At 43.7% G+C, this 12854-nt stretch overlaps 2 protein-coding genes across 5 annotated transcripts in view; both read left to right on the forward strand.

Moving 5' to 3' along the window:
• The window catches only part of ttc27 (tetratricopeptide repeat domain 27), a 62184-nt gene extending 55764 nt beyond the window's left edge, over window positions 1-6420 (forward strand). Inside the window, exons 17-20 of the mRNA XM_056609471.1 lie at window positions 69-266; window positions 1648-1759; window positions 4685-4785; window positions 5165-6420. Of these exons, the coding sequence (XP_056465446.1) occupies window positions 69-266; window positions 1648-1759; window positions 4685-4785; window positions 5165-5290 (537 nt within the window). The 3' untranslated portion in view covers window positions 5291-6420. The remainder of the gene's footprint in view (window positions 1-68; window positions 267-1647; window positions 1760-4684; window positions 4786-5164) is intronic.
• Window positions 6421-8993: 2573 nt separating this feature from the next.
• ltbp1 (latent transforming growth factor beta binding protein 1) overlaps window positions 8994-12854 on the forward strand; it is a 72231-nt gene continuing 68370 nt past the window's right edge. For all 4 annotated transcript variants that reach the window (XM_056608798.1, XM_056608800.1, XM_056608799.1 and 1 more), the window contains exons 1-2: window positions 8994-9925; window positions 11283-11353. In XM_056608798.1, the coding sequence (XP_056464773.1) occupies window positions 9522-9925; window positions 11283-11353 (475 nt within the window). In that variant the 5' untranslated portion in view covers window positions 8994-9521. The remainder of the gene's footprint in view (window positions 9926-11282; window positions 11354-12854) is intronic.

A 12854-nucleotide genomic window follows, 5' to 3' on the forward strand; every position in this document is an offset into this window, starting at 1 on the left:
CCAAGATGGGATATAAGGGTGTTCCAGGAATCTAAAGAATTAAAAAGGTTATCCCGTCGGTCCTGTAGATCCTGCAGATCCTGGTGCGCGCCGTGGTGGAGGATCTGCCCGACAACCAGGACCAGAAGGCGGGGAAGCTGCGCTCCAAGCTGCAGGAGCTCCTGGGCCGGGTCACCGCCCGCCACAGCTCAGACGGCGAGCTCTGGCGCCAGTATGCCTTGCTCTACGGTAATGGGCAGAGCACCAACCAGGAGGACAACGAGAAGGTCTGTGTTTGAATCCTGCTCTTCTTTTTGTCATACAAGTAATTATTTTAGAAGTTTCATATTTTAGAATTATTTATATTTTCCCCTTAGATAATTATCATCAATAAGATACAATAACAGAGTTCTTAAGTGTCCTCTAGGGGCTAATGATTAATCAAATTAAAACAGACAACTTCATATAATGGAACACGATTAGCAAATCGCAAAGGCTGCAATCTTTTTTTTAAGATTCAATAATATACTTTTCTTTTACAATTCAATAGTTAAATAAAGATGTTATAATATCAATTCATGCATCAATTCATCTCAACACATAGGCCTGGCCTAAAGGAAAGAGCAGTGTGTTGGACATACTATAGAATGATTTATTGGTTGTTTATTGATTAATAGAGAACATAAGTAACTTTAAAAAGATAAATCATTTACTAAATAGCAATATTGGTCGTAATAATCGCAATTACATTATTTCCCCAAATCGTTCACCCCTTATGTCCTCCACCCATAGAAATGTTCCTCCGTGCCATGTCCGGCATCATCACCTCCACACACTGGAGATGACGGATCTCATGTCCACAAATGAGGCGATTCCTACAACAGGCCTTGAACATGTTAAAAAGCTATTTCGGGGTTCATTAAAACCTTATAAATGTTGGCCACAACTCGGCATCACGTTAATGGGGTGTCGGCGTCTCGCGGGCCACTGCTCTGATGGATGGTCCGCTGCTTCTAAATGCCATAAGCCCCGTCCTGTTGATTTAAGGGCCCTTTAGTGATGGCCTCGGGGCCGGGGAGAGCCACCTCCGTGACCCCTAGCCGCCGCGCGCCATTCGTCTCCACTGGGCACCCGTAGTCATTAGCCGCTCGCGCTAATGAGAGCACGCCGGTCGCTAGCAGGGCCTTAGCGGCGCGGTAATCATTCGCTACTTTAGCTTGATTTGTATGTTTGTTGTGTCCGTAGCTTTGTTAATTTTGGATGAAACGGTTCTACGTGGTCAAACTTCATCAGCATATATTTGCGTATGTAAAATGAATAATGAATTGGTTGGATGAATCAACGCTGCCTAATAAATCATACGGGGAGTAATTAAACATTGTGAAGTAATAAACAGTTATTGGCCTTTTGATAATTTCCTTTGTGATGGTGAATCCATCTCGCCTGCCAATCACTTATATCTAATAAGGAATAAGGAAATAAGTTTGTTTATATTGTAAAAATGAATCGTGACCCTGCCTGAATATAAATCAAGATATATTTTTGCCTTGTCACCCTACATGAAACACTGGGCCTAACTTTTGTTCAAAACCACTGACCCAATCTATTTTTGCCAATACTGACCAAAAATGATGTTTGCGTGTGTGTGTGTGTGTGTGTGTGTTGCAGGCTCTTCGGTTCCTGGTGAAGGCACATCACTGTCAGATGCAGAATAGCGGATGGGAGAAGGAGACCGGCTCCTTTAAGGAGACAATTACCAGAGCTGTAGACGTAGGAAATGGTAATTGCACACACGCCAACACACCCCTACATTCACACACCAACACACATGCACAACCATCTTATCCTGCAGAAGTACCATATTGTCGCATGGAATAACAAGTCGCATTTAAATTAAATCGAAGTTAGTTCAACAGTTAAAAGCAAGAACCAGTGTGACAAATCCAATAGGATTTCCATTCAAATAAGTAAGGGTGCCTCCAGTTGTTTGAATTACTTGATATGCTCAACCGTGCTCAATCTACTTACCGTGTGTGGATGAATCTATACAACCAGACCTATTTCCCACCTGAGGTTGTCCAAAACATCCGAAATAGTTATATAAACAGGGTTTATACAATTTTTTTTCTTTTTTTATTCTGCTGATATGCTGGACCTGTGAAATTAGAAAGTGCGAAGTGAATGCTATCACAGTAATGAAGTGGGCCAACATTTGTTATTTTCAGGTTTAAATTAACATTATTGCCAATTGCCTGATATTTCTGCCAAAGTAAGCTGTATATAATGTATTATGCAATAACATATCGAAAGCCAGGGCATGCAAAATCCAATTTCCCAGGGTATTTTTTAATGTGGCTGTACTGTGTGAAAACACATCAATTATCCAGGTTTTAAATCACCCATATTAATAGCTTGGCGTTTATTCCAAATAATGCTAGATAGGCTTCATTTGGAGAAGGCTGTTCATCCAGCAGCTCATAAATACTGTTAACGAAGGATCCTTTATACGGTAGCTGCTTCCTTCCACTTCTCTATTTTCTCTATTTCTGAAAATCATTCACAACCGGCTTCTTAGACCGCATTTTGGAAATACGACCAATTTTCATGATTGCTTTTCAATGGAAGAATGTGAAGAACCACTGAAAATCCTGAAAAGATCTGAACATCCTCTGTATTTTGGCTCTATTTTAAAAAAATACGCTATTTGGTTTAGTTTATTGCACTTAATTATAACTTCTGAACTGAATCTAAGCCAGAGGTATTTTCAATGAACAAGATCTGGAAATGTACTCCACTTATGGTAAAGAGCCTGTATTTAGTCCAAGTCGTACTGCTATGTTGGCCCATCTCCTTAACACATAACACCATTTTATGGCATTAATCTAACTCACCAAATCCTCCTCTTATAAGAACGATAACGCCACAGGTAATGGGGCTGGGCTTGTGTCCTTCAAGAAGTCTTGTCCATTGTGCGCTGCTAAATAAGGCCTAATGTCAGGCTTAAAGGTGACTTATTATGCCACCAGGTGTTGGTGTGATTAGCTGTTACGAGCCCTTTTGAAAATCTGCCTCTTCTGGCAACACAACTGGGTGTGTCCCTCTAGATGTGTGCTGGATAGATCAGTCTACCAGCCTACCCAGTGGACTGTAGCAAACGTTGCTCATCTATCCGTCATACATCTATGTGTGCACACCCACTTGTGATGTCAGAAGAGGAAGATTTTCAAAATGGCTTTAATGGCTAATCACACTCACCTGGTGATAGAATATCTCACCTTTAATGTCTTGTCTCCACCCCAGCCATCGCAGACACCAGAACGTTCCCCATCACGGGGCCCATAAGTTTGCTGTGTCTGATAGCAGTCCTCATAATTCCTCCTTATGAAGCTGCTCCTTTCTCTGAGAACCAGTCCCTGTAAGCCCGCCTATAACAGCCTGTTAGTAAAAGCTTTCCCCAAATGTTTGCTTGTCAAGCCTGTGTATGATTGAAGTTCTCATAAGCCTGCTTAGCAAGCCTGTGTGTGATAGTAGTCCCAATAGGTATGCTTATCCTGTGTCAGAGCAGTCCCCATTCATTGGCTTACCATGCCTGTGAGCGCAGAGACCTCAGACATTGGCTTCTGCTTGCTTATCAAGCCTGTGTGTGTGGTTGCGGTCCCCATAAGTCTTGCTTATGGGAACTGTGTGTTGGATGGATGGCTTGCAAACTAACAGGGGAACAGAGGACAAACAAGCATGTTGTTCCAACGCCCTCAGCCCCGATCTACCCAGGCTGGGGGAGGCGGGCTCCCAGAAGAGTTGTTAATCACCAGGAGTCATCTTTTTTATTTTTTTTATTCCCATCATTATACCTGAACAGAGTGCTGAATTAAACATGAGGACATGAGCCCGGGATCACCCCAGGTTAGCACAGGAATACCAATGGAGCTCAGATGCAGTGTGTGTGTGTGTGTGTGTGTGTGTGTGTGTGTGTGTGTGTGTGTGTGTGTGTGTGTGTGTGTGTGTGTGTGTGTGTGTGTGTGTGTGTGTGTGTGTGTGTGTGTGTGTGTGTGTTGTGGGGGGGGTTTGCTTGTATGTATGTATGTGATTGGAATCTGTTTACCATTTTTATGCAAATGATGCACATAATAAAACCCACACAATACACACACGCAAATGAATGCAGCACTGCACGCACACAAGCATGCACAGAATGCAACATATACAAATAACAAGGCAACAAATGAGGTATCTGGTCTGATAAAAAGTACATTCATACCTTCAAGGGAACAAACAATGTTTATTTTTATATTTAAAGTGAATGTGTTAACATACATTACTTTAAATCAACTCCCAATAAAAGGGTTAGGGTTAAGCCTTAATGGTTTCCTCTCTGATGGATAACTCAAGGTCAAGGGAATATGAAATGTAAATGTTTTTCTGCTTGGGACCACAGTGATCCAAGTGATTAAAGAGACCCTGTTGAGGTCTCTGTCTTGCTACTTATTTCCTGAATAAGAATATTGAATCATGCATCTCTTTATCTATTCAACTCCTCAATTCATATTACCCATCTCCCTCTCTTTCTCTTCCAATTCTCGGCCTCTCTTCTTAATTCCTCTCTCTCTGTGTCTCTCTCCCTCTCACACTCTCTCCCTCCGCCTTGATCTCTGTCTCTTGCCATATCTATCCCTCTCTCTCTCTCTCCCTCTCATCCATCTCTCAGTCACCCTCAGCTGCAGCCAGAAGAAGACCAATCCCCAGGAAGCACTCCAAATGTTGTCCTCTGCGCGTCTCAGTCTGAAGAGCCTGGCCACCAAAGCCAAGGTACGTTAACGGTCCTGCCTCCACCATGCTGATACCCTGCTACCACCATGCTTACAGCCTGATAATGCAATGCACTCGCCCTGCCAATGCAATGTTATCACCCTGCTAATGTCATGCTAGTATCATGCTAAGCTCATGCTAGAATCAGGCCATTGCCAGGATGCTAGCATCCTGATAAAATCAAGCTAGAGCCATGCTAACACCCTTATAACTGCCTGCTAACAAAATGCTAGCACCTTGCTATCATAATGCAAACACCATGCTAACACCCTGCTGTCTACATAATGCTAACAACATTCTATGCTATGCTAACCATACAGAGTCATGTATCAAGGGGAAATATAATATGTTGAAATTGTCATTTTTTTCCCCATTGTAGCAAATGCACACTGACGTTGCTACGGGCGACATCCACATTGACTTGACTGATAGCGTTGGAGAGTTGGAGCGGGTAATCACAGAGCTGCAGGATATTAGTGCCACGCTGCGCGGCCAGTCAGAATGATCCCTGGATGGCGGCGGCAAACTACATAATTGTGGTGGTCAGAATTATGAATCTGTAATTATTCATTGAAATTTGTATTTTTTTATATTGTGTGTAAGATTCATAAAGCCTTACAACACTGTCACAATGTCTTACCTATAAATACAACACAAAAAAACTTTTGTCTTATTTGTGTCTTTCATGTTTAATGAGAAAAACATTTCTGGACTGACTCTTTTACTCAAAATCGTAACACTATTGACGGTTTCAAGTTGTGTTTATTTACTTAGTCCTTTATCTCCACCAAGGACAAAACCAACAAGAGAAATGACGGACACGGTACATGATTCAATCATGACATATGGCCACATAAATCATTTAAAATGCTGCTTCTGTAATTGGAAAGCAGAAAAACCCTAAACAATAACCTAGGCTGCAGATCAATGCTCTCTCTCCATCATCAATGAATATTAAAGTGTTTGGGAATTTAACATGTGTGAAGTAAGCAAATCAGCCGTCTGGAAATCCACGCTACACCAGCTGGAAATCATTGTATACATTCTAAATATGTATAGCCTACAGGCAGCTATACTAATATCATCTTTGTGACGGTATTTTTATATACAAGTGGAATTTATATAATAAATAACTTCTTAATGCCCTTTAAATATACATTCTTATGGGCATTGTGCCCTTTATGGACAGATAAGTGGGTTGTGGCGAAGGAAGGACTTGAGGCGCTTCAGACCGTAAGCTATAATCCAACTACCAGACCTGGTCCGAAACACTCCCATGATGGCTTAAACACACACACACACACACACACGCCACCGGCCCTGTGTCTAGGCGATTATGACCTTGAAGTAGTTTATGGCCTTATGTCTCTCTTGATTTATTTTCACATTGCTCTTCGTTTTAACCGGAACGGTAACAATGTGTTATTTCTGTTTTTCTATGTCATAGCAAATGCTTCCCCTTGGTTGCTTATTAAAAACACCCTTATACTCATTAATGTTGGGTAAGGTAAAATGCTTTTACAGCCTTATGATTGTTCGAGGATGTCTCTTAAGTCGACCAGCGTGAATAACTGAAATTAATTTCCTTGATAACACAGATTAATTATAATAGAGTGGATCATTAGAGTGTGTGTCAAACAAGTGTTCAGGTGTTAATGTAATGCTCTGGCCAGACACCATGCAAACGCCTCAACCTAACTTTCAACGACTCAGACGCTTTGGCTAGTTTTTTTTAGCAGTTAAAACGACATATCTCTCAACAAATAACAAAATGTGTGTTGCATATTACTGCAGCAGGCGACCCTGACAAATGACACCCAGGTGGCTTTACTGGGCTCCTCCGACACCACCACGACAGAGGGATGTAGAAAGAAAAACATTTGATTGTAGAGTTGGAAAGTTTGTCACATGCAGAGGTTTTAATACCTCCGGTGTGTGTGTGTGTGTGTGTGGTGATAGGTGGTTCATCCTGTGTGCCTTGGTCCCTGAATACACCAGCGGTGTGCACCCTCACCCTTCCCCATCAGTCTGACTAGGGCAAGCTGGGACTGCTTTAACCAGCCATCAACCACATACTCCACATACCCCCAACATTAAGGTGAGGCTGCTCAACCTAGCCTTCACCCAGACACCCTCCACAATGACCATTCTGCATATATTTGGTAATTCTATTTTAAATAGTTTCTGTCACGGCATTCCCGGGCTAATTTTACACCACTATGAGCTCAGAAGAAGATTCTCCCTCCTCCATTCTCCAGGATGTGTCTACTGGTCTGTCTTGGTGTCGACCTTCCTTACAAAGGGGCTGACACGCTGGTCGCTGTGACACTGCATTGGTGCCGGGCATTGAGTGGGATATAAATAACGGCCATGACTGAGTGTGTTAACACGGAGCGGGGGTGATATGTATGAAGCGGGCGGCAGCCAGATAACTGGGGGCCTGCATAGGTAGATGGGGACCGGTGATGTCATAACAGAGTTGTCTATTAGTTACAAGGAACTGAGCGGTAGACATCATAATAGAAACCCGAGACATTCCCCGGGGGATGTGATGATTCACTGTTCTTACTTTCTTTCCTGACCTTTTGGGTGGGCTTTTATTTTCCTGGTGAAACAGACTCCGCAGCGTGTTTCCTCCTACCTCTCTGTTCGTGTTCTTGAAGCTCAAATGCCGGCTGACTCATCGTCTTGAGGATTGCATCATCGGCAGGGTTATTACACACAGCATTGCCATGTCTAGCACAACTTCAACCCCCCCCGTAGAAATCTAGCAGGTGGTCTGACCTTGTCCTTCCAGGGAACTCTTTCTGCATGGTGGTGGTCGATTGACAAGCAGATATCGAGGGAATGGATTCCAATGATCTGGTGTATTGGTGATGCAGAGCCAGTAGTGGCAGAGATGGTGGCATCCCGGAGGCCATCTTACCGTTGGACAAACTTTATTGTTTACAAATGTTTGGCGGATTTCAGGGAAATCTCAGTGTTTTCGTAACATTCCCACTCACCAATATATACTCACACTCTTTGTCCTACGTCCCACTAAACTCACACACTCGACTCAGTGTCCTTTAAATGGTTTTCGGTAATCCCCTCGATAAAGATGTGATTGATTATCCTCAATGTTTGTTTGCGTGTGCGTGTGTGTGTGTGTGTGTGTGTGTGTGTGTGTGTGTGTGTGTGTGTGTGTAAATGTGCACATAAATTCAGCAGGGTGAGGGGGGGTTGTCCATGTTGGGTGGGCCGCTACATTCCTCCCCACCCAGACAGTATGTGTGTCCAGTATAGCACAAGGCCCCCCAGGAGGGAAATATGAAGGGGGGGGGGGGGGGGGGCACTCCTTGCATCATCTTTCAAACCGTTAGCCTGTAGGCCTCTGAGACAAGGCTTTCATCTGTGGAGGTCTTTATGAACAATACAAAACGTAACCTAGTAAACGCAGTCATAATGTGACTTCATCCTCAAACTATTCAGGAACTACATTGCGTCTGATGTCCCCACATAGAGAATCTCAGAAAGTTTGAGAAGGACTCTTTCAAATACATTGAAAAAATTATTTATTTTACTTTTTTATTCAAGTGACTCGGACAAAGAGGTATAGCCCAGATCCCTGGTTGCATTGATTGATGCGTGAGCTGACAACCAATATATAGGTCATATATATATTGGCAAAAAATTGCCTTATTTGTTTATTATCCAATATGAATCATAACTCAAGTATTGGTTACTATTACGATGTTCCATTATTGTCCATACATTTGAGAAGTGTGTGTGTGTGTGTGTGTGTGTGTGTGTGTGTGTGTGTGTGTGTGTGTGTGTGTGTGTGTGTGTGAGTGTGTGTGTGTGTGTGTGTGTGTGTGTTTGAGTGTGTGAGAGTGTATGTGTGTTTGAGTGTGTGAGAATGTATGTGTGTTTCTGTGTGTGTATGAGCTTGTGTGTTGTTGCATGCAGACTCTTCAGGCACGTCTGCGTGGGTGAGTGTGGAGGGGATGTGGTTGGCTATTGACCTCTCAACACACGAGGGCCCTAAAAAGCTTACAAAACGTTTTACTATTTTTTTTATTAAGGGTCCAGTCTCTCTCTCACTCTCTCTCTCTCTCTCTCTCTCTCTCTCTCTCTCTCTCTCTCTCTCTCTCTCTCTCTCTCTCTCTCTCTCTCTCTCCCTCTCTCGAGCTGAAATAAGCCTCCCACTTGTGACGTCAGGTCTACCAGAGATTGGCTGCGCAGCCCCTGACACTAACCCCTTCTCTCACACTTCGGGAAACTTTTTTTTTAAAGAGTTTTCAATCTCATTTACGGCGCAAAAGTATCTCTCTCACACACCACAAGTACCCAGTAGCAGCCGGGACATCTTCCCTCTTGCTCCCCTCCGGCGCCGGGACAGCCTACTCTGGGATACTCTGCCGTCCGGACCTACATGGCTCTTGCTTGTTTTTTTTTGCCTCTGCTCCCTTTTTATTTTTTGACTTGTGATACTTGAGCATATATCGGTTAGGAGAAGGAGTAGGAGTTTCTTTCACTTTAATCTCGACAGCGGCACTGGAGGTCGATGCGAGGCTAATGAACACGCTCAGGGGAACCAAACTTTTTCACTCGCGATAAGTGTCTCCGGGACGAGTTCTGGAGACACGGTGTAGTTCCGCTCAAACGCGCGCTTTGAAACAAATTAACAAATAACCTTAAGTCGCTTCGCTAGCTTGTTTCTGTTTTTCTTTTTATTGCGTCTATAAAGTGTGGATATGGCTTGGATCCGCTGGGACCTTGTGTTTTCTATAGGTTTATTCATTTCCCCGGCATGTGTGTCTATGGACCAGCCTCGCAACGGCTTCAGGAAACTTTACGTGGTACCGGGCGGTACTGGTGCTGGGGACGCCGTTCATCTGCGCTCCGGGGCTGCGGGACAGGGGCACGCGCAGCCGGTCCCCCATCGGCCCTTTAACGTGGAGCTCTCCGCCAGCTACGGCGGGCAAGTCCGGACCCGCAGGATGGGGAACCAGAACCACCCAGTCCCGATACCGATCCAGCAGCAGCAGCAGGACGCCCGGTACACGCAGCATCAACAGGTCATCCGGCACAGCAGCAGCAGCAGCAGCAGCAGCTCACACAGCAGCGTTCAACAGAACCACCACATGAAGATGTCCGGGTAAGACGACCCACACACCTTATGTTGGACCACACTTTCTAAAAGTTATGGAGGCTCCCCAAAATGTTTAATGTGGTAAGATTATAGTCTACAATTTCTCATTTGGCCTTATCTGAATAAAGCATAGAATAAGCGAATGAGTGTCAAAGCCTATTTCAGTTTCGTACAATCTATTAAAAAGGGACCAGGAAAAGTAAAGTTTACTCTCAGCCATTGTGCACAATCTATGCTCTCCTCAAAAGAGAACAAAAAAATTAACAACAAATGTAAAGGAGCTACATAAATGATTCCTCTCTACATAAACACTAAAGGATTGATTTGTACAGTCATGTTTTGTTAATAAAGTAGTCTAGTAGCCTACTAGTACAATAAAACATTAGGCATTTAAGAATGTCAATACATGGTCTGTTCCTTTTAGGGTTGGAAAATTGAGCCCTACATATCAAGAATATAAGCACATGTAGTGTGACCTTCCCCTCCATTAAAAGCCTACCAGTGTGTAAAAACACTCTTAGGGCCCATTTCAGGTCAGGCCAGGCTAAACCAGCGTATGAAGTGTTGGATAGGAATATCGTGTGAGAGGGAAGTGTAGCTCCATGCAGAGACCCTTGTCCCTGTGGTTAGTCAGCTTGTAAATGTCTAACAAGTTATATATAACCCTTTTTTATAACAAATACAGTCCCAGGGGTCTATCCCTGGCTCACCCCACACCCCATGCTCCCGGTTATAGTCTCCCAACGGACAGAACGCCCCTAATTCCTGTAGGGAATATAGATTCTCTGAGAGAAGGGGGAATCGAACCTGTGGCGTCTAGGGGTACCAAGGGTATGGGGCTCAGCGACATTGCAATCAGAATAACAAATGGATGATAAATGAAGGAAGTAAACACAGGGATATAGCAGAGGTCAAGTGAAATGAGCCCCAGGCATAACATAACATCACATTGCATTGAGTAATTCAACAGACTACGCTTTTCAGCCAGAGTGTCAATCAAAGCGTATAAATAAAACATTTGAAAACCACAAAATCAATGATAGTGCTGCACATCCTAGTTTCAAAACAACAACTAGAGTACAGAGCAGCCCTAGGAAGCAGACATACAAGGTTAGTATGAAGACCCAGCAAGGGAATAGCATAGTAATACAAGTTTTAAGTAAAGAATGTACAACAGTAGTTCACCCACAGACCCCTACGCGCCTCAAAAAACTACTCTGAACAGCCGTCTGTCAGTCTGGTCCGTAGAACCGGTAGAACACAGGTCAATACCCACTACATAGAATAGGTTGAGGTCCCCTTTTTGTTTACCCGGATGTTGGTATAGTTGTTGTTGTTGTGGTCATCGTTGTCTCCATGGCAGGGTGAACCAGTGTGGAACTCAGTGCTGTCATGGCTGGAGCAAGACTCAGGGCTCCCAGAGATGTACCAAACGTGAGTACCACAACTATGAATTATCACACAACTTTAACACAACTATTACTAGAAGCTTCATAACACAACTGTAAAACACAGCTATGATAACTACTTTATTTCACAATGTGATAGCATTTGTTAAAGCAGTTTTTTTTAACACTGTTCTTTATCACTGTTATTTATAACCTAAATACGCTTCTAACACCACAATGCTAATTGTGACACAATGTTATTTTAACAACAACAACTAACACAACTTAGCTTTAGCTTATGCTCCATAACCACTTGGTTTCCTATCACAATACACATCAGTCTCTGAGCATCTGTCAGTATCTATCCCTATAAACTGTATACGTAGAGAGTGAGAGGGTTAAAATCACAGAAGGAGAAGGCGAGAGACTAAAAGAAAGAGACTACGAGAGAGGGGGAGTGATTTCGAGAGAAAGAGACTCAGAGAGAGAGAGAGATATATGGACAAGCTAAGCCTAAGCCAGAGTTTGAGGGTGGAACTAAGACTGACTTCTCCCATCTCTTGCCCATCAGACAGATGGATGTACCGTCACATGGTCTGGTTGTCCCTACTCGTTATGTAATCCCAATGCTTGATATAGTGTGGTCTGTACCGAGCCAGTAGGGAACAGAGGCCCAAGGAGTGTGTTTGTGTGTGTGTGTGGGTGTGTATGGGTCAGGGCAGCCACACACACACCATGGGACAGCTCCTTTGTTTATGTTATCACAGGAAATGCTGCACAAGGCTCCTTGCTGCGTGCCAACAAAGTACCCCACCTCCTTTCTCTTCCAACCTCTTTCCTCTCCTCCTTCCCTCTCTTGACCTCCTCCCCTCTCCCCGCTCCCCCCCCCCAACTTCACCTTCCCTCCCCTCCTCCCCTCCTCCATCTCCTCCTTCTCCCCTACTGCTTTTGAGGTTGTCCTTGATGGCTCATGTTAGAAGTCTGGATCACAGGACCGCCGGCGGACAGAGTCCTCCTCTTGTCCCCCACTCCTAGAGAGAGAGGTGGGAGGTAGCACTGTAGCATTCAGAGCTAGGCAACAACACAGAGAGTGCTATACGTGGCGAGATGTACTTCACGTTGTCACTGGATAGATATCACTTTATTACGTTCTGAACAACCAGAACATTATTATTAACTACCACTCATATAGGTTGGTTTTCTAATAAATGTATTGTTTTCTTAAAAAATATCTCTTTTGTAATTTTACGACTGTCCTGTACTTGCTATTTCCAAATGTCCCATCTAGGATAAAGAAAGCGTTAGAGAAGTGTCTTCCAGTCCTGTACAGTGCGTCTTTGGGTCAGCTGACTCCTACTGTATTTCCACGTCGCTATATCAGAATATTTACCTTCCCGGAGCAGCCGGGGGCTTATAGCGAGCCTGAGTCTGTTCATCTCCTGACACGGAGCTTTAGGAGAGACGGATGAAATATGTATTTTATTTATTAGCCAGCTGCAGCCGATGAATCAGTAGGGTGAAAAAAATGCTAACATTTTTCTTGTGGA

The sequence above is a fragment of the Gadus chalcogrammus genome, chromosome 15 (genome assembly GCF_026213295.1).
Source record: "Gadus chalcogrammus isolate NIFS_2021 chromosome 15, NIFS_Gcha_1.0, whole genome shotgun sequence".
Taxonomy (NCBI): Eukaryota; Metazoa; Chordata; class Actinopteri; order Gadiformes; family Gadidae; genus Gadus; species Gadus chalcogrammus.